The following is a 21274-nucleotide window of genomic DNA, read 5'->3' as shown; positions in this document are numbered from 1 at the left end:
ATGTTTTCATTGTCATTTGTCTGTAGGTATTTTTTGATTTCCTCTCTGATTTCTTCAGTGATCTCTTGGTTATTTAGTAACGTATTGTTTAGCCTCCATGTGTTTGTGTTTTTTATGTTTTTTTCCCTGTAATTCATTTTCATAGCGTTGTGGTCAGAAAAGATGCTTGATATGATTTCAATTTTCTTAAATTAACTGAGGCTTGATATGTGACCCAAGATGTGATCTATCCTGGAGAATGTTCTGTGCACACTTGAGAAGAAAGTGTAATCTGCTGTTTTTGGATGGAATGTCCTATAAATATCAATTAAATCTATCTGGTCTATTGTGTCATTTAAGGCTTCTGTTTCCTTATTAATTTTCTGTCTGGATGACCTGTCCATTGGTGCGAGTTGTTAAAGTCCCCCACTATTACTGTGTTACTGTCGATTTCCTCTTTTATAGCTGTTAGCAGTTGCCTTATGTATTGAGGTGCTCCTATGTTGGGTGCATATATATTTATAATTGCTATATCTTCTTCTTGGATTGATCCCTTAATCATTATGTAGTGTCCTTCCTTGTCTCTTGTAACATTCTTTATTTTAGAGTCTATTTTATCTGATATGAGTATTGCTACTCCAGCTTTCTTCTGATTTCCATTTGCATGGAATATCTTTTTCCATCCTCTCACTTTCAGTCTGTATGTGTCTCTAGGTCTTAAGTGGGTCTCTTGTAGACAGCGTATATATGGGTCTTGTTTTTGTATCCATTCAGCAAGCCTGTGTCTTTTGGTTGGAGCATTTAATCCATTCACGTTTAAGGTAATTATCGATATGTATGTTCCTATGACCATTTTCTTAATCGTTTTGGGTTTGTTTTTGTAGGTCCTTTTCTTCTCTTGTGTTTCCCACTTAGAGAAGTTCCTTTAGCATTTGTTGTAGAGCTGGTTTGGTGGTGCTGAATTCTCTTAGCTTTTGCTTGTCTGTAAGGCTTTTGATTTCACCGTCGAATCTGAATGAGATCCTTGCCGGGTAGAGTAATCTTGATTGTAGGTGCTTCCCTCTCATCACTTTAAGTATATCATGCCACTCCCTTCTGGCTTGTAGAGTTTCTGCTGAGAAATCAGCTGTTAACCTGATGGGAGTTCCCTTGTATGTTATTTGTCATTTTTCTCTTGCTGCTTTCAATAATTTTTCTTTGTCTTTAATTTTTGCCAATTTGATTCATGTCTCGGCATGTTTCTCCTTGGGTTCATCCTGTATGGGACTCGCTGAGCTTCCTGGACTTGGGTGGCTATTTCCCTTTCCCTGTTAGGGAAGTTTTCGACTATAATCTCTTGCAATATTTTCTCGGGTCCTTTCTCTCTCTCTTCTCCTTCTGGGACCCCTACAATGCGAATGTTGTTGCGTTTAATGTTGTCCCAGAGGTCTTTTAGGCTGTCTTCATCTCTTTTCATTCTTTTTTCTTTATTCTGTTCCACATCAGTGAATTCCACCATTCTGTCTTCCGGGTCACTTATCTGTTCTTCCACCTTAGTTATTCTGCTATTGATTCCTTCTAGTGTAGTTTTCATTTCAGTTATTGTATTGTTCATCTCTGTTTGTTTGTTCTTTAATTCCTCTAGGTCTGTGTTAAACATTTCTTGCATCTTCTCGATCTTTGCCTCCATTCTTTTTCTGAGGTCCTAGATCATGTTCACTATCATTATTCTGAATTCTTTTTCTGGAAGGTTGCCTATCTCCACTTCATTTAGTTGTTTTTCTGGGGTTTTATCTTGTTCCTTCATCTGGTACATAGCCCTCTGCCTTTTCATCTTGTCTATCTTTCTGTGAATGTGGTTTTTGTTCCACAGCTTCAGGATTGTAGTTCCCATGCCATCTGTTTTAAGTGCATTCCTTTTTTAAAAAAGTTATTTTATTGAAGTATAGTTGACTTACAATGTTATGTTCGTTTCTGCTGCACAGCAAAGTGATTCAGTTACACAAATATATACGTATTTTTTTCCATTATGGTTTATTACAAGATATTGAATACAGTTCCCTGTGCTATACAGTTGGACCTTGTTGTTTAGCCATTCTATACATAATAGTCTGCATCTGCTAATCCCAAACTCTCAATCCATCCCTCTCCCACCCCCATCCCCCTTGGCAACCACAAGACTGTTCTCTATGTCTGGGAGTGTGTTTCTGTTTCATAGATAAGTTCATTTGTGTCATATTTTAGATTCCTCATGTAAGTGGAGTCATATGATATTTGTCTTTCTCTTTCTGAATTACTTCCCTTAGTATGATAATCTCTAAGACTCCACACAAAAAACTACTAGAATTAAGTGATAAGTGAATTCAGCAAGGTAGCAGGATACAAGATTAACATACAGTAATTGTTGCATTTCTTTACACGAACAATGAAATATTAGAAAGGGAATGTAAAAAAAAAAAATCCATTTTAAAATCGCATCCAAAAAATAAAGTACTTAGGAATAAACTTGACCAAGGAGGTGAAAGACTTATATGCTGAGAACTATAAAACACTAACAAAAGAAACTGAAGATGATTCAACGAAATGGAGACACTTCCCTGATTGCTCAGTGGTTAAGAATCCTCCTGCCAATGCAGGGGACACGGGTTCGATCCCTGCTCCGGGAAGATCCCACATGCCGTGGAGCAACTAAGCCCGTGTGCCACAACTATTGAGCCTGCATGCCACAACTACTGATGCCCATGCTCCTAGAGCCCATGCTTCACAACAAGAGAAGCCACTGCAACGAGAAAAGCCTGCGCACAACGAAGAGTAGCCCCTGCTTGCCGCAACTAGAGAGAAAGCCTGCGTGCAGCAAGGATGACCCCCCAAAATAAATAAATAAATTTTAAAAAAAGAAATGGGGCTTCCCTGGTGGCACAGTGGTTGAGGGTCCGCCTGCCGATGCAGGGGACGCGGGTTCGTGTCCTGGTCCAGGAAGATCCCACATGCTGCGGAGTGGCAGGGCCTGTGAGCCATGGCTGCTGGGCCTGCACGTCCGGAGCCTGTGCTCCGCAATGGGAGAGGCCACAACAGTGAGAGGCCCGTGTACCGCAAAAAAAAAAAAAAAAAAAAAAGGAAAGATATCCCATGCTCTTGGATTAATTCTTATTTACAGTTTTTTTGTTGCATAATATTGACCACCTAATTTACTCTTGATCTTGTATACTCTTTTACATCAACCTTTTCCTAAGATGGCAAGCTCTTCAGATTGCCTTAATCAGGCCTTTAAGCCACAGAACGGTACTGATCCGTGGCCTGTTAGGAACTGGGCTGCACAGCAGGAGGTGAGAGGAGGGTGAGCGAAGCTTCATCTGTATTTACAGCCGCTCCCCATCGTTCACATTACCGCCTGAGCTCTGCCTCCTGACAGCATTATGGTGAGTTGTATAATTATTTCATTATATATTACAATGTAATAATAATAGAAATAAAGTACACAATAAATGTAATGCACTTGAATCATCCCAAAACCATCCCCTGACCTCCCCGCCAGCCCCCCAACCTGGTCTGTGGAAAAACTGTCTTCCACGAAACCGGTCCCTGGGGCCAAAAAGGTTGGGGACTGCTGCCTTAAGTAATGTAATGTCTGGGCTTCCAAGGCTACTTCTCCTCACGAGGATCCTAATGAACTCTCTCTTTAGCTGAACCCTCTTCATTAAATGAGTCTCTGTTGTATGGCCTCATTGAACTAAATACAAACTGGAAGGTGAAAGAAGATAGCAGCTTCTGTTTTTGTTTTTTTTTTTTGCGGTACACGGGCCTCTCACTGTTGAGAGGGCCCAGCCGCTCCGCGGCATGTGGGATCTTCCTGGACCGGGGCACGAACCCGTGTCCCCTGCATCGGCAGGCGGACTCTCAACCACTGCGCCACCAGGGAAGCCCCAGCAGCTCCTGTTTGATAAAAAGGTTTAACAAAGTAATTTAAATTCCTATCTTGAATGACCCAAGCATGGCACAAACACATAGCTCAATCACTCTAGAAAAAAAAAAATTTATTTGCAACTGCAAAAGGGAAAAGATGGTTCTCATAGCAATCCTTTAGCACCTGGAATGTTGGAACATTCTGTTGGTTCATCCACTATGAGCATAGTGGTGGAAAACCGTACGAAAATACAAATTTCTGAAGAAGCATCAGTTATTTTAAGACTGTCCAAAGATGATGATTTAACCATGCAGGTTCAGAGGTGCATTTATTTACATACTGGTCTGGAAACATGACTTTGCATTTAGGTCAAAAGACTTGTTGCTTATTTTTTATTGCAAGTTTCCTTGGACATGTATGAAAAGTGAAGCACTAGCTATTGTATTGGCTCTCTTACCAAAAAAGGAGCTCTGCAAGCAGTTGAGGATGCCATGTGTTTTATCCATGTCATCAGATAGTTCAAATAGAAAATCAGGTAAGTTAATCCCAATAATGGTTTGATTTTTTTCACCCACTTCACAGAATCAAAAGAAGGTCCTTACAAGTTCATGCAGTATACTTGAGACCCAGGCACTCAGTGGAGACCTTGAAGACAGCAAAGCTCTTTCCATGGTTAAGCTTTGCAGTTGCAGACTGCACTGGTTCTAGAGCTGGTTACAGCCCAGCCAGCCAGCTTACAGACTGTGGTTTGACGGGTCTAAGGGAGCCATCTCATTTAGCACCCAAATGTAACAGTATTCTTTACATTTGGGGGCCACAGACTCCTTTAGAAACTCATGAAATTCAACTTAAAAACCTACTTAGAAAAATTTGCAAACAAATTGTAGGGTTTCACAGATGATAAACTTGTATATATTAGAAGATGAAAATACAAAATAAAATGAATAACAGAAATTAACATAAAAAGGGAAAAAATCACAGAGACCTAGATATTAAATTGAAAATACATATGTAAACAGGAAATTATAACTCTCCTTTCTAAATCATTTAGAAGGAGAATCTGACTTAGCATGGACACTAATGTTAAGGATCGTAAAAGATTTTAGTGAACAGAAGGTCTACTGAACTATGAGTCAGAGAGTAAAGTTGTAATTTAGCTCTCATCTCAGTTCTGCTACTAGCCACCTGCATGACTTTGGGCAAGGAACCCAATCCTTCGAGGGATCTTTCTTATGTTTAAGGAGTTGGGGCTTCCCTGGTGGCGCAGTGGTTGAGAGTCCGCCTGCCGATGCAGGGGACACGGGTTCGTGCCCCGGTCCGGGAGGATCCCACATGCCGCGGAGCGGCTGGGCCCGTGAGCCATGGCCGCTGAGCCTGCGTGTCCAGAGCCTGTGCTCCGCAATGGGAGAGGCCACAACAGTGAGAGGCCCGTTTACCGCAAAAAAAAAAAAAAAAAAAAAAAAGGAGTTTGACTTCCCTGGTGGTGCAGTAGTTAAGAATCCACCTGCCCATGCTGGGGACACGGGTTCGAGCCCTGGTCTGGGAAGATCCCACATGCCGCAGAGCAACCAAGCCCATGCGCCACCACTACTGAGCCTGCGCTCCAGAGCCTGCGAGCCACAACTACTGAGCCCACATGCCACAAGTACTGAAGCCCGTGCGCCTAGAGCCCGTGCTCTGCAACAAGAGAAGCCACCGCAATGAGAAGCACGCGCACCGCAACAAAGAATAGCCCACACTCGCCACAACTAGAGAAAGCCTGCGTGCAGCAATGAAGACCCAACACAGCCAAAAATAAATAAATTAATTAAAATAAATAAAATAAAATAAGGAGTTGCACATGGGGTGTTACAAAGCACCTTTGGTTTTCAAACTCTGTGGTATGCATGCAGAATAAAACGGAACAAATTTAAATATTTTCCCTGTTTTGGTTATAAATAATTCTATATGGCACATTCAATATGGCAGAATTAGTCTACAGACAACCCGAGACAGATTTATGAAGGCCCCACAATACGAATGATTACTACTTTATTTTAACTTCTCTGTGCCTCAGTCACCTCATATGTAAAGGAAATAATAGCACCAACCTCATTAAGCGATTTAATATATAAATACTATGTACGACAGTGCCTGGCACATTGTAAGTACTTTGTAAGTGTTGACCAATGTTATTGTAATCTACATTGGTGGAATATCCACTGCCCACTGACTGTCCTCATCCTGCCGTCCTTCCCGGAAATACTCCCAGAGCCCCCGCCTTGTAGCACAGCCACTGCTAGGGCCCCTGGAGTTTCCACCAGAAACCCTTCCACTAACTGCAAAGTGCCCCCGCCAACCCCATAACACTGCAGGTACTGTTCACGTGGTCTCCGCAGCTGAGGCTGTGATGCCACAGATGCCAGAGAAGGCTCTCCTTCCCCTCCCTTCCCCCTTCCTCCACTCATAACTGTCTCTGAAGACACCAAGGCCACAGTCCCTGCTGGACACCATGGAATGAGGGGCCCCCATTGCATCACAGAGGGTCCAGGGTATGTGAGCTGGGACAGTGCAGGAAGCTGAAGGAGGAATCTGTGCTTGTGTGTTTGCTGAGACCATGGTAAAAAGGAGAAGGTAGGATGATTTTAGCCACGTGCCATGATAGAGACATGTTTATTCCTATGAGCCCAAGTTTCATGACAGAATTCAGTCTCCAGCAAGAAAGTCATTTTTTATTATAAATAACAAGGCTTTTGTTGTCCAACTCGAAAATCTACCACCGTAACATGAAAATGACTTACAGACGGAAAACACGTCCTGTTCACTAGTCAGGGACTGCCTGTATTGCATGGTTTTAGTCAAACTGATATTCTAATAGAAGAGACAGCATATTTTAAGTAATACTGTTATTCCACCATATTAAATATGTGAAAATAGTAAAGCAAGTAATAGGTCTGATTTAAGGAGTAAATACATATCTAAATTTATGTTTGGCAAAATATAGCTTGCAGCTTCAAAAAATAAGTGTATCAAAACTTCTTACTCTGGGCTTGTTACAATGAAATACACATGAAGTGTAACTTACACAGGCAGACATTCAAATTACACTATCCTAACTCAAGAAAAAAACTATTTTAATTTTAAGAGACAATGACTGTTCTAACTTGTAAGACTGGAATATACTACATCGCCAACTCCGAGAGTTTCCATGGATATATGTGCACATATTTTTATATTTAAAAATATCACTTAAAATATGAAATCATACATTTGTTGCACATTACACTTATTTAACTTTCTTGTTGACATTAAAGTCAGCTTAAATAAAATTAAAACGAGTCCTTTAAGGTTAAATTTAAAAGTATAATGCATCATGTGAGATTATTTGATTAGTTTTAAAAGCAGATACTTACTATTAGAAGCCAGAATTCCAAATATCATAGTAGCGTTTCTTCTCACAATTTTGTCTTCGTGGTTGAGCAGCTTAGTTAACGGTTCCACAGCTCCAAGTTCAAGGAGGGTTGCTTTATTTTCTTCACCTGACATCACAGGTAAAATAAAATCAGACATGGATAGCAATCTCATCAAAGTTCTTCTTTGTGTCATTCCAATATCTTATTTGTCTTTCACATTCCTCTGCTTCCACACGTATTTCTCTCAGAATAAACCTTAGAGCTCAGGTATCCTGGACTTGCTACTCTCCCTTCCCTGGATGTTTACAAAGCTGGCTTCCTCATTTGGTTCTTAGCTCACACTGAACCTCCCGAGGGGTCTCTTCTGATCACCCTACCTAATGTCATCACCACATCCCAGCCTTTCTGATATCTCTTTATGCTGCTTTATTTCCTTCATACCACTCAACGATCTCCGTGCATTGTTCGCTTACACCCCTGTTACCTAACTTCCCATGAAGACAGATACCCTTTCTGTTCTATTCTCTTATAACGTCGTGCCTAACACAGTGCCAGGCATGTAATGGAAACTCAGTAATACTTACTTGCATAATTAAGTATAAAAATTAACACACAGAGTCCCCTCTTCAAATTCAAGTGTGGTGGAGTTTAGGGTGCTCATTTTTCACCCAGTGGGTTTGCCTGCAGCCAGCGTGGAGGCACACACACAAAGCAGAGCCACCGGGGTTACTGGGATTCCTTAGCTGTGGCAAGAAGCCCCAGAACCAGAAGGTCAGTGAAGGCCAGCATCTGGCCTAACTGTAAAAGCAGTTTATCCCTACCCCAATAAGTGGGATATCATTCTGCAAAGTCTGGAATAATATTTAGGTCCTGATTAACTTGAGCTTTTCAATTTCACCAGCTATGAAAATGCAAATTTCATTTTCAAAATTAATTTGAGTAAAATAAAGTCTTTTAAACATTTTTGCCTCAGTTTTCTTTTAAAATTAAAATATTTTATACTTGAAGTTATAGGTTCATTCTGATAACTCAGTTCTCTGAACACAGACTTGTACCTTCCTATAGCCTGTGGAACTGCCCTGTATCTAAATGATTAAATCTGTCACTTGATAAGAATATGCTGAAATATGCATTATTGACTATTACAAACGTCCTTCTCAAATCTTCCATAATGTTTGCATTTTATTGGGGTTCTAAAAGTGAATTTCTTAGATGAAAATATTTTGTCAAATAAATTTTTTTTTTTTTTTTTTTTTTTGCTGCACCACGCAGCATGTGGGATCTTAGTTCCCTGATCAGGGATGGAACCGTCGTCCCCTACATTGGAAGAACGGAGTCTTAACCACTGGACCACCAGGGAAGTCCCAAATTTTAATTTAAGGATAAATTTTAGGATACTTAAATAAATGGTGGCTTCATAGAATCAATAGAGAAATATTCCATCTTTTTCAATTTTCTAAAAGAGTTTGTGTACAATTGGTATTATTTCTTCCATAAGTGTATGGCAGAGTTCAGCAGTGAAAACATCTGGACCTAAAGTATTCTTTGTGAGATTTTTAAATTACAAATTTCCATTTTTGTAATAGATAAGGGGCTATTCAGGCTATCTATTTTTCTTTAATGAGCTTTGAGAGTTTGTGTCTTAAAATGAATTTGCCCAATTCATCTAAGTTGTAGAATTTATTGGCATTAAATTGTTCATAACATTTAGATTATCCTTTTAATATCTATAGGAGCTATAGTGATGTTCTTATTCCTCATATCAATAATTTGTCTTCTCTCTTTTTACTTATCAATCTGGCTAGACATTTTCATTTCACTGCTTTTGTCCACTGTTTTTCTGTTTCACTGATTTTTGCTCAGGTGTATATTATATCCATATTACTGATGCCTGGGTTTAATTAGCTCTTGTTTTTCTATTTTCTTAAAGTGGAAGCTCAGGTCATTGACTTGAGAGATGTTCTTGTTTTCTAACAGGCACTTGGTGCAATAAATTTCTCTCTAAATACTCTTTTAGTAGCATCCTACAAGTTTTTATATGCTGTGTTTTCATTTTTGATTTGGATTTTCCTTCTGATTTCTACTTTCACTCACAGGTTATTTATTAATTATTATTTTTTTAAAAAATTTATTTATTTTTGGCTGTGTTGGGTCTTCGTTGCTGCACACGGGCTTTCTCTAGTTGCAGTGAGCGGGGTTTACCCTTCATTGCAGTGCACGGGCTTCTCACTGCGGTGGCTTCTCTCGTTGTGGAGCACAGGCTCTAGGCGTGCAGGCTTTAGTAGTTGTGGCATGTGGGCTCAGTAGTTGTGGCTCATGGGCTCTAGAGCACAGGCTCAGTAATTGTGGCGCACAGGCTTAGTTGCTCCACAGCATGTGGGATCTTCCTGGACCAGGGATCGAACTCATGTACCCTGTATTGGCAGGCGGATTCTCAACCACTGCGCCACCACGGAAGCCCCTACTCGCAGGTTATTTAGAAGTGTGTTATTTGCTTTCCGACTATTTAGTGATTGTCCAGAGTTCTTTGTGTTATTGATTTTTAATTTAATTCTAATGTGGAATAGCATATATTTTGTATGACTGGAATTCTTTGAAATTTATTAAAGCTTGTTTTATGGCCCAGAATATAATCCGTTTTGATAAATGTCCTGTATGCACTTGAAAAGTGCTGCTGTTCTTGGAGTGTTCTATAAATATAAATTAGGTTAAATTAATTTATATTGCTGTTCAAATCTTCTATATCCTTACAGATTTACTGTCTACTGGTTCTTTCATTTATTGAGAGAAGAGTATCAAAATCCTCAGCTATAATTGTAGATGTCTATTTCTCCTTGCATTTCTAGCTTCATGTAATCTGAAAGTCTGATATTAAGTACATTAATTGTTTAGGATTTTTCATAGCATCTTGATTAATTGACCCCTTTATTATTATTATAAGATGGCCATGTTTATCTCTGGTACCACTCCTTTGTCTATTTTTGTGATATTAATATGGCTATTTCAGCTTTCTTTTGATTAGTGCTAGCATAGGATATCCTTTTTCATCCTTTTACTTTCAAGTTATTTGTGTCATTATATTCTAAGTACATTTCTTGAAGGCATCATGCAGTTTGGTCTTGCTTTTTTTCTAATAAAACACTCTCTCCCTGTTAATTGATGTATCCAGACCATTTACATTTAATTTGATTATTGATGTGGCTAGGTTTAAATATACCATCTTGTTACTTATTTCTTATGTGTCTCATTGTTGTTTTTCTTTTCTTCATTTCTGCCTTCTTTGTATGAATTGAATTTTTTATGATTCCATTTTGTTCCTTTGTTGGCTTATTTGATATCATTGCTTTGTTATTTTTGTGGTTGCATTAGGGTCTGTAGTGTATGTCTTAGCACAGTCTTCTTTCAAGTGGTGGTATACTACTTCACATATAGTACACTTACAATAGTATACTTCCATTTTTCACCTTTCTACCTTGGTTCTGTTGTCATATATCTTACTTTTACATGTTTCAGACTACACAATATATGATTATTAGTTTTGTTTAAAATAACCAATTTGCTTTTTAAGTGATTTAAATAATAAACAAAAACCCCTTATATGTTACCCTTTATAGTGTTCTATATTTATTCTTTTGTGTAGATCCATATTTCCATCTGGTGCCATTTTCTTTCTGCCTGAAGGACCTACTTAATATAATTAGTAGTGCGGGTCTGCTTGCAGTGAACTATTTCAGTTTTTGAATGTTTGAAAAAGACTTTATTTCACTTACGTTTTTGAAAGATATTTTTGAAGGGTGTAGAAATCTAGGTTGAGAGTTCTGGGGTTTTTTCCGGTACTTTTTTTTTTTTTAACTTTTACTGTATTATAGTTGATTTACAATGTTGTGTTAGTTTCAGGTGCACAGAAAAGTGATTCAGTTTAAAGATATTGCTCCACTGACTTCTTCCTTGCATCATTTGTGATAATAAATCTGTTGTCATCCTTATTTTTGTCACCCTGAATGTAACATTTTTTTCCTCTGGATGCTTTTAAGATTTTCTCTTTATCAGTCTTTTCAAGAAATTTGATTATAATGTGCCTTGTAGTTCTCTTCATATTCATTGTGCTTCAGTTTCGTTAAGCTTCTTGGATCTGGGGGCTTCGAGTTTTCATCAAATTGGGGGAAATTTTAACCATTATTTTCTGAAATACTTATTCTGTTCCTCACTCCTTTATTCAGAGACTCAAGTTACACATACATTGGGTCAGTTTTGATTTACAAATTGAATTATATCCTCATTATGCATTGTATTTTCCTGCTTTTTGTCACACCTGGTAACTTTTTACTGGGTGCCAGACATAGTGAATTTTACCTAGTTGGGCAATGGATATTGTTGTTACCTTGAAGTTTGTTCTGGGACACAGTTATCTGGAGAAAGTTTGATCCTTTCAGGTTTGCTTTTAAAATATTTATTTGATAGTACTAGAACAGGGCTCAATCTAGGCCTAATTGTTTCTAACTATTGAGGCAAGACCCTTCTGTGTACTTGCACAATTCTCCATGAATCTTGAGGTTTTGCAGTCTGGCTGATGCGAACAGGCACTACTTCTGACCCTGTGTGAGCACTAGGCACTGTTACCTCTGATCCTGTTGGGTGCTTTGTCTGACTTCAAGTAGTCCCCACACATACACATGTGGATCAAGCTGAACACTTGAGTGGGAGCCTTTACAGACCTCCTGAGTTCTCTCTCTGTGCAACTCTTTCCTCTCTGTTACTCTGTCCTGAAAACTTGCTGCCTTCATCTTCCTGGATTTTCAGGTCTATCGTCTCAACTCAGAGAGTCCACCAGGCTCTGCACAGGTTACCCCTTCCTGGGCTGTGGCCTGGAAACTCTCTGAAATCAATAGGCTGGGGCAATCAGAGGGCTAATTTCCTTTGTTTCCTGTTTCTCAATGGCCTGATATTCAGTGTGTTGCCAACTCTTATTTCATATATTTTTCTGTTTTCTTACTTGTTCTGGTAAGGAGGTTAAATCTGGCCCCTTACTTCATCTTGGCAAGAAGGCAAAGTCCCATCATTTAACTTAAGAAAATATTTCAGAAAATACTGCTAGTACTGAACATGAGACTTACAATATAAAAAGAGATGACATGTGATGACTCTGTGCTATAGATGCATGATCCAATATCTCCCTGAAATTTGACCCAGTATTCTACACAATCTACTCATGAACCATACCTTCCAGAACCACTCTGGTTTTTATCAGAATTCCCAACGATGACTAGAGTGAGGTGATGGTGATGACTAGCCAGGTGAGTATTTTACCATTTGCTAATTGAATGATTTGTTGTTCTCTCATGTAAGTCCCCCAAACAATGTTTTTTTTTTTTAACATCTTTATTGGGGTATAATTGCTTTACAATGGTGTGTTAGTTTCTGCTTTATAACAAAGTGAATCAGTTATACATATACATATGTTCCCATATCTCTTCCCTCTTGCATCTCCCTCCCTCCCACCCTCCCTATCCCACCCCTCCAGGCGGTCCAAACAATGTTTTAAAGTACCATTTCTTTAAAATCAAATTGCTCCCATTTTAGTTTAAAAAGGTTTTGTTAAAAATACCAAGCTACACTAAACTCTTCAAATATTTCCAATTTCAATGTTACACAGTATAATAAAAGTCTGATTTTATCACCACTTGGAATGAACTAAAATGTAACTAACTATCTCTTATGTTTGTAAATCCTCTATGAACAAGTCTTTCAACAGAATCTAATTTGTAACATTTACAACATTTTAGTAAACTTTATATTTTACAACAGTTTTAGTTTTACAGAAAAATTTCAAAGATAACACAGATACTTCCCATGTGTCCCACACCCAGTTTCCCATTATTTTACATTTTACATTAGTAGGGACATTTGATGCAGTTAATGAACCAATAATGATATGTTATTACTAATGAAATTCTACTGTTTATTCAGATTTCCTGTTAGTTTTTCTTTTTCTGTTCCAGCATCCTATCCAGGATCCCCCATGACATTTAGTCACTGTGTGTCCTTAGCTCCTGTTGGCTGTGAGAGTTTCTCAGACTTTCCTTGTTTTTGATAGCTATGACAGTTTTGAGAGTACTGGTTAGGTAATTGGAGGATGTCCCTGAATTGGAATTTGTTTTATTTTTTTTTTAAATCATATTTAGACTGGGGCTATAGGTTTTGGGGAAAATAACATAGAAATGCCATTTTCATTATGTCATGTCAAGGGCATTTATTATCAAATGACTTATCTCTGTTGATGTTGATTTCGATCACCTGGCAGAGGAAGTGTTTGTCAGGTTTCTCTGCTACAAACTTACTCTTTTCTCCCTGTGTCCATCTTGCACTCTTTGGAAAAATGTCACTATGCACAGCCCCTAAAGAATAGAAGTTGCATCCCACCTCCTCAAGGGCAGAGTATCCGCATAAATTGGGATCCTTCTGCATTGGAGATTTGTCTTTTCTCTCCCATTTATTTACTTATTCAATCATTTATTTGTCTGTATAGACTTATGGATATTTATTTTCTTCTTTAATATAAATTATCGGGCTATAAATCCAATACTTTGTTTATTTTGTTGCTCAAATTATTCCAGCCTTGATCCTTAGGAGCTCTTTCAGCTCCTGTGACATTTACAGTTTTTTAAACTGCAATAAAGCCTTCAAAATGACTCTTCTACCCATTGACTAAATTGCTCCTTAAGACTGGGTTAGGCACATAGGGAGATATGTTACTTTCAGGTGATGCATTAAATGATATACTGATTGAAAGAATTCATCAGACAGGAAGTAAGTTAAAGACTGGGGAGAAAAGTGCCCATTATGTAGCAAGTATTTTTAAGAAACTAATGAAATAGAAAGATAAACTGAAAAAAATCCAAACCTTTTAAAGCAAATCTATAAATGGCTTCACATGCTTTAGCCAAAATTTCTTCTTCTGGAGAATTAAGCATTAACACCACGGTTGCTGCTTTTTTGCTTTCAATTGTTAAGGGATCAAACTAGAATTCAAAGAGAAAAATATCAGAGCCACATACAAGCTTTAAAAGCACATAAAACATGAGTGGTGTGTTGAAACTTAAAGAGAGCATAGTCTTACAAGAAGGATGTGGTCACTGCCCACAAAGTGCACTGTAAAATTTTTATTTAAAAACTATCACAGTTGTCAACATTGGCGGCTTTGGAATTCCGGGAGTATGGAGGGAAGAGCAAAGTATTTTGGAATCCGGCAGGTGTAGTCTCTCATTTTAGCCATGGGGAACCAAACTAGTTACTTAAGCTGTTAGAATTTCAGTTTCCTTCTCTGAATAACGGGTATAATAATACCTATTGCAAAGGATTAAGGAGCGGATTAGAGATCATGTATGTAAATCACTTAGCACATTGTCCGGCACATAATAGATGCTCATAAAATAACATATATTAGTATAGTTCTTAGCCAATACACAAGAATCCTTGAGAACCTGTATGTATTAGATGCCCTGACAGTCTCAGTGATCAGTACTTGCTTTCTAACCACTACACCCTCTCTTGAAAAGCAGGAATTACATATGTGAAATAACTAAAAAGCAAAAGATAACAGCATATCACAAAATGTAAAACTGGATAAAATCTGGAACAGGGGAAAAGGTAATATAGTATAAAGAAAAAGTATAGGACTCTAAGAAGTCCTGTACCTTGCTGTGAGATCCTGAGAATTCATGTGGAGCTGAAATGAACAATAACAAATGCATGACCCCCGTGGGTTTTGTTTGGTCAAGGAGAAAACAAATTATTACACTATTTTTCTTCCATTTCCAGAGACCATGGAGGAGGAGGTTCTGCTTATGTTAAAGGAAAAAAAAATTGAATTTCAAAGCTTTACCTGGTTCTTTGTGTTGGCCCTTTCTAAATGGACATCTTAATGTGTTTTGAGACATAGCAAAAATTGATGTTCAGTTTTGGGTAGAGGATGGAGAGATAGATTATTCTGAATACGGAGATATAACTGTGTGAGGTTAAAAGAGTAAAGATAGAGAAGATGGCAGTAAGCAATGACCCGAAAGGATGTGGCTGGGATAAAAATACCTCTTGGAGGGAAAATGGCTGTTGGATTTTAGGACAGCATTATCTAACATCCAAATTGAAGCTGTTGTTTGTGCATGTCTAGCTCTGTACTAGAAGCTGAAAGAGTTATCAAAGTCTCAAGCCTCTTAGACTCTTTGGGAGACAATTCATCAGTAAAAGTCTGCCATATGCACCAGGCTTGCTGCACTTACGGGTTCCAGTGACATGAACCAGTGAGAAAAAACGGCCTCTAGAAGAGCCTAGAGCAATGGCTAGGATGCTGTCTGCAACGCTGACCAGGAGAGCATAAGGGCCTGGAAATTCAGAGAAATTTTAAGGAAGAACTATTAAAAGTACCCGGTGATTGAGGCTTGAGAAACATCTTAGATAGGCATTAAAGGGTAGCCCCAGAATGCCAGAGCACTTGGAGTCATCACTAGCTCACTAACCGCATCTTTTTTAATCTGAAAAATTAGGGAGTTGGATTATATCTCTTAGATCTCTTCTAGATGTAAAATTCTAGGATACTATGAAGTACAAAAACATATGGCAGAGACAATAAATGTTGTGATGCGGAAGGGGGAATTAATTTGAACTGGGATAAATGGAGAAAGGTCCGCGGTGGTGGTAGAATTTTAGATGTGATTTGAAGAATGGATACAATGGGGTAGGCTGAGATAAGGAGGAAGGATATTCAAATGGGAAAAATGACACCAGGAAGGTTTAAAATGGGAATGAATGCTGCATTTATGGTGGATAAAATAGGAGTTTGACTGAATAGAAAATATGTAATAGGAAGCAGAATATTACTGAAAAATAAGGAAAGATGAGGCCTCAGCAAGTGACCTAGACCTTCCCTTCACCAGCCCTCTATTGAGGATAATCAACAGAGTTCAGAGGAAAGGATTGTGACTCTAGAAATTTATACCTTGCTAAGTTATCATTCATACGTGAAAAAGACATGTTCAGGCATTCACAAACTCAACAAGTATATCAACTGTACACGTAAACAAATTACTTGGCAAATACTTAAGCCAAGATTGGGGAGGACAAAATATAAACACAGTAGTGGTGGATCAATAAATTGATAAATTGATATTTAAACTGGATGATAATGATGGTCTGAATCACAGTGTAATTCTTAAGAAGGGATTTCTGAAGTAATGACGACATAATAAGGAAAAAAGTTAATAATGATTTGGAATTAAAATTCTAGATTTTTTCAACAAAACTCAGGTAAAATTTCATTGATCTTATCATTACCTGAATTACATTATTTGTTAATTGACTGTTTCCGCCACTAGAATGTAAGTTGCCTTGAGGCCTGATCTATATGCCCAGGATGTAAAGGAATACTTGGCATATAGTATGTACTCAATATTTGTCCAGTAAATGAATGACTTTCTTCAGACAAAAGATTGTTATTTCTCTATCTCCACTACCTGGAACAATACCCAATATATGGAAATCCTCAATAAATGTCTATAAAGAAATATATTAAAGTGCCTCTGGAAACTTCTTTTTTTATATTTGTGGCCTTGAAGTGCCTTAACTGTTGTACTGTCTGTTGATGCCAGAAAAGAAGATTCCAAATCTGAGGTTCACGGAGCCATCAGTGGGCTCCAGGGACAGCTTGTCTCTCTGAAATTATGTGCAGAAATTTTGGTGTGCATTCTACAGGGAGAGAGTCCACAGTCACCATCCTACCCTTGTAAGGCCCCCAACCCACCACCAAACCCTTGAGAATCAAAGCCTTAGATCACCTTTTCCACTTAAGTCAGTTTCCCTAGCATCCTGGCTGGTTACCTTTCCTTCCATTTTAGAACTTCCACTTCAGAGACGTCTGATATTTCAGTATTTTTAAAGCTGATTTTACTAGCACGTGAATGAAAAAACTATGTTGAAGCATAGATTTCTCGTGATCTCCACAGAATGGCTACAATTCTCAAAGGAGCAGGGTAGGTGGAAATACATTTAAATATCTTTTAATGCTCCTTCAGTGGTTCAGAAAACACTTCAGTATTTTGCCATATCTTCTGGTCATCCTTAAGAAAAAGGTGATGGGGGTACAAGAAGCTTAAGAGGAACTTTGAGACCGTGAGAGTTACCACTGTAAGGGCTGTCAAAGGAGGAGAAATACCAGTGTTTGGCAGACAGTGGAGAAACCTGGCATGACATGTGTTTCTCCTACAGAGCCTGCGGCATTATAGTAATTTTTTATTAAAAAGGGCGCCGAGAATAAAATGATAGCTATAACAGAATGCCACATGACTAAATATATAATCCTGTGCTGTAATTACAGATTCCATCTGCTTTCCCATGAAGAACTCATAGTCAGTCACCAACAAGCTGGTTGTGAAATTGTAATTTCGTGCTCTGTACTGAATAAACGATGAAGTAAAATTATTTACAAAGAGAATGAAAGAAAGGGGAAGCGTTTTGGCTAAGCTTTGAGTTTTAAACCCAGTCAATTAGAGAAGCCATAGACTTGTAGAGATGCTTTTCTACCTCTGTTACGGAAATAAGACTATTAGGATAAGGCTGCCCAACAGAACTGCAATGAAATGTTCCGACCCTGCATTGTCCAGTGCGGCAGGCACAGGCCCCATGTGGCTCCTGAGCACTCGAAGTGTAACTGATGAGACTGAGGAACGGAATTTTTCCCTTTATTTTTTATTGTTGATTTTAATTAATACAATTTTAGTTATTTTAAATGTAAATAACCACATGTGGCCAGTGGCTACGGTATACATAGACAGCACCAGTCTAAAGGAACATACAATTATAAAGCTGAATTCAGTGAAAAGAGATGAATCATGAGTTGAGTGATTTTTATGCTGCCGTTAAGTGCAAATAAAAGGCTTTTTTGATTTCTGCTGGAATGTGTTTACCAAGTCAGTGGTCTCCGATCACGAAGCCAATTGCACAGGAAAAGGGAGACAGATAAACAGAAGGAAGTAGACTGCACCACTCGAGCATGGACTTTTAGTACAGACTCTCTAGACAGCACTTAAAATCTGCAAAAGGGTAAAGGTTAAAATGAAAACCGCTAAAATGGCCTTTCATTTGCTTTACAACCTGAATCAAAATAGCAAATCTTTAGAGCAAGGTGAGCAAGCCGATATTTAGTCATACAGTTTTGTATATGTACGTTATTTATACATACATCTGTGATGAGGGAGAAAGATAGGAAAATAAAGTCCCTAAGAGGCTTCATTCCTAGAAAAAAAGTCTATGGCAGTTTTGGCAGTCTATGACAGAGTTAAAGGTTGAGTTCTGAGGCTGATGAAAAGGGTCCAGAAAAACAAGACCCTGGGGACATCCCACTCTTCCAGGGAACTGGGTTTGGTTGCCCAGGTGAGGGAGCAGTTTCCACTATTGCTCGTTCCTCTGATTCAACACCCACCATGCTGGTTCCCTGTATGCACCTAGCAGGAAGGCGTTGACCCATTAACATAAATGTTCAGTTGACTTGATACTTAACCACTAAGATTCCAAGGCCAAATCATAGTCTCTTGTGAGTTTAAATACTGTGGATTTACCCACTAAAGTTCAACTGCCTCTGAAACATAAGAGAACAAAATTTCCGTGCTCTTAAACTCGAAGACCTGACCATGAATTGTGATGGCTGTGCTCTAGGCCTCTGGGAACTTCAGTGGCCGGATGGGCTTTCACAGCCGATACCCCTGCCTCCTTGGACAGTTCACGCAAACTTCAACAGTTTTGTACAATGATGGACAGCACCCTCAACTACATCATTAATAATTACATTTACTAAGTTCTTATCTAATGCCTGGCACTGTTCTAAGCATCTTTTACATCTCTAACCTTGCCCCACTGCTGTGAGTGGGTATGCAGTGGACATGATTACATCCTCATTGGGGAATACCAAGGTTAGGAGATTTGCCCCAGATCACAGATGGTGGATGATGAGGTGAGGATTCAGACTCTGACAGTATAACCCTGGAGCCCATACTCAGTTACCGAATATCATGCCTTATACCAAACATTGCCTACTAACGTTGTTTCTGTTAATAATTCTTTCGTGCAATCAGTCCACAGAAAAAGTCTGCCTTTTGTTAAAGCATCACAAACAGCCTTTCAGCCAGACTTGGAATTGATTTGGGAAAGCATAATATAGTTGTGTTGGTTATTCAAGCCATAGCTTCCCCCCATTTAGGCATCTTCTTAGCTAGTGTTCTCCTTTATGAGAAGAAACGGAGAATAATAAACCATAAATGCACACATTAGTGTATGCTTTGACAATGAGAATACTAACAAAAGCAAAGGGAGCATTTTGTTTTAACCTTATCACCAAACACTCTTTTTTTTCTGTCCCCGTTACCCATTTTAACCAGTAGATGAAAGACTAATAAAAATAAAAATCTTTGGAAACAATGTTTTAGGAGATATATAAGAAGCAAATTGCCATGACTTGACACAGAAAAGTTTATTTTCTCAAGCACTTATATATCCCTCTTTTAAATCTGGTTTTTATTTCTAATTTGTACAACAAACCTTTCACAGACTTTGAAGAGGTATACCTCGGAACAAATTCCAAGTTCAGATAGTTTAAACTGTGCTATAGTGTTTTGAAGTATTAGAATTTATAAGACAGAACAGCAGTTAGATACTTTAATACTACTCTATCAGCTTTATTAACATAAAATCAGAGCAGGGGAAGGATGGAAGGATCCTCGGGATTGTCAGAGAGCAACGGTCACTGTTACACATGCCTTTGGCTGCCCTCAAGACTGCTGTGACCCAAGGAAGCAAAAGCTAGATTTTTGTTAACTTGAGGATTGGAATTGTTTCTCAGTCCTTGATTGTGCTCCTCAAGGACTGGAGTACAGAGGACAACACCAGCAAGACATTATAAAATTATGGAGAGTGTATTAGACAAATATATCTATTGTTTAATAGTTCCTTAATTCTAATTTTAATCAGAAAGTGTTTGTCGTCAAGTACTGTGTTCATGACTCCACTTTCTGGTAGTAATAGGATGTCAATAATGCTATCTTGCAGCAAAAAGAAGGGTAATGCAAATAAGATGCAGTGAAAAATTAAGAGAATTTAGAACATTTTAGGGGTATGTCCAAAGGAGAGCAGCCAGACTGATGATCTATATCAGGAGACCACAGTGACCTTCTCTGCAAAGCTTTCCTAGACCTGGGCAGACAGGTCTTCTGTAGCCTCTGTTTCCAGCTGCATTGAAGGATCATACAGAAGTTATATAGGTGTGTGTGTGTGTGTGTGTGTGTGTGTGTGTGTGTGTGTGTGTGTGTGTGTGTGTGTGTGTGTAGCAGAATCTAAAGAATTCGAAAGGCAACAGATCTTATTTATCGAGTGTTTTCTATGTGCCAGGCACTGTGAACTTCATATACTCTCATTGTAATCGATAGAACAACCAAAATGACTTGGACATGACAATTCTCATTTAAGAGATTAAAAAAAAAGGCTGAAATAACTTGGCCAAATTTGGCAACTTCACCAAAATAACAGTTTATGAGAGGCAGAGCTGGGACAGAGGTCACATTTGTAACCACAATGTTCCAGTGTTGTTAGGAAAATTCCTGCACTAACTTCAGATTCTTTCAAACAGTAAAATCCTGCGAGTCTTTTGACTATACACAATTTTTTCCCATTCACATTTTATTTGAAGACAACCACACCAAATGTCTGTTTCAAAATAAGTTTTTAAATTGAAAATTGAGGACATTTTCTATTTTTAACATAATCAGTAGTTCATAAACTTTAAAGAGAGACAATAAAACCCTGCTTTAATTTTTTATCATAGCTTTTTTTTTTGTAATTAGAATAGGTTCTGTATCTCCACTTTCCGTAGAACAACTACAGTTCAAGAATAGTAGTTTTTTATAAACTGATTAACTCAGTATCCCAGTAAGCATAGCAGAAACCAAAAATTGGTGAGTTTCCATTTTTTTCAGATGGGTTC

General features: G+C 38.3%; 1 protein-coding gene across 1 annotated transcript in view; it reads right to left on the bottom strand.

Annotated features, from left to right (window-relative positions):
- Window positions 1-21274, bottom strand: part of ARMC3 (armadillo repeat containing 3) — a 95016-nt gene that overhangs the window by 68819 nt on the left and 4923 nt on the right. The window contains exons 3-4 of the mRNA XM_019933172.3: window positions 14156-14273; window positions 7255-7380 (exon numbers count right to left, since the gene is read on the bottom strand). Coding sequence (XP_019788731.2) covers window positions 7255-7380; window positions 14156-14273 — 244 coding nt within the window. The remainder of the gene's footprint in view (window positions 1-7254; window positions 7381-14155; window positions 14274-21274) is intronic.

This window comes from Tursiops truncatus, chromosome 2 (assembly GCF_011762595.2).
Source record: "Tursiops truncatus isolate mTurTru1 chromosome 2, mTurTru1.mat.Y, whole genome shotgun sequence".
Taxonomy (NCBI): domain Eukaryota; kingdom Metazoa; phylum Chordata; class Mammalia; order Artiodactyla; family Delphinidae; genus Tursiops; species Tursiops truncatus.
Note: the sequence above shows the minus strand (reverse complement) of the source record. Positions and strands in the feature narration are given on the sequence as shown.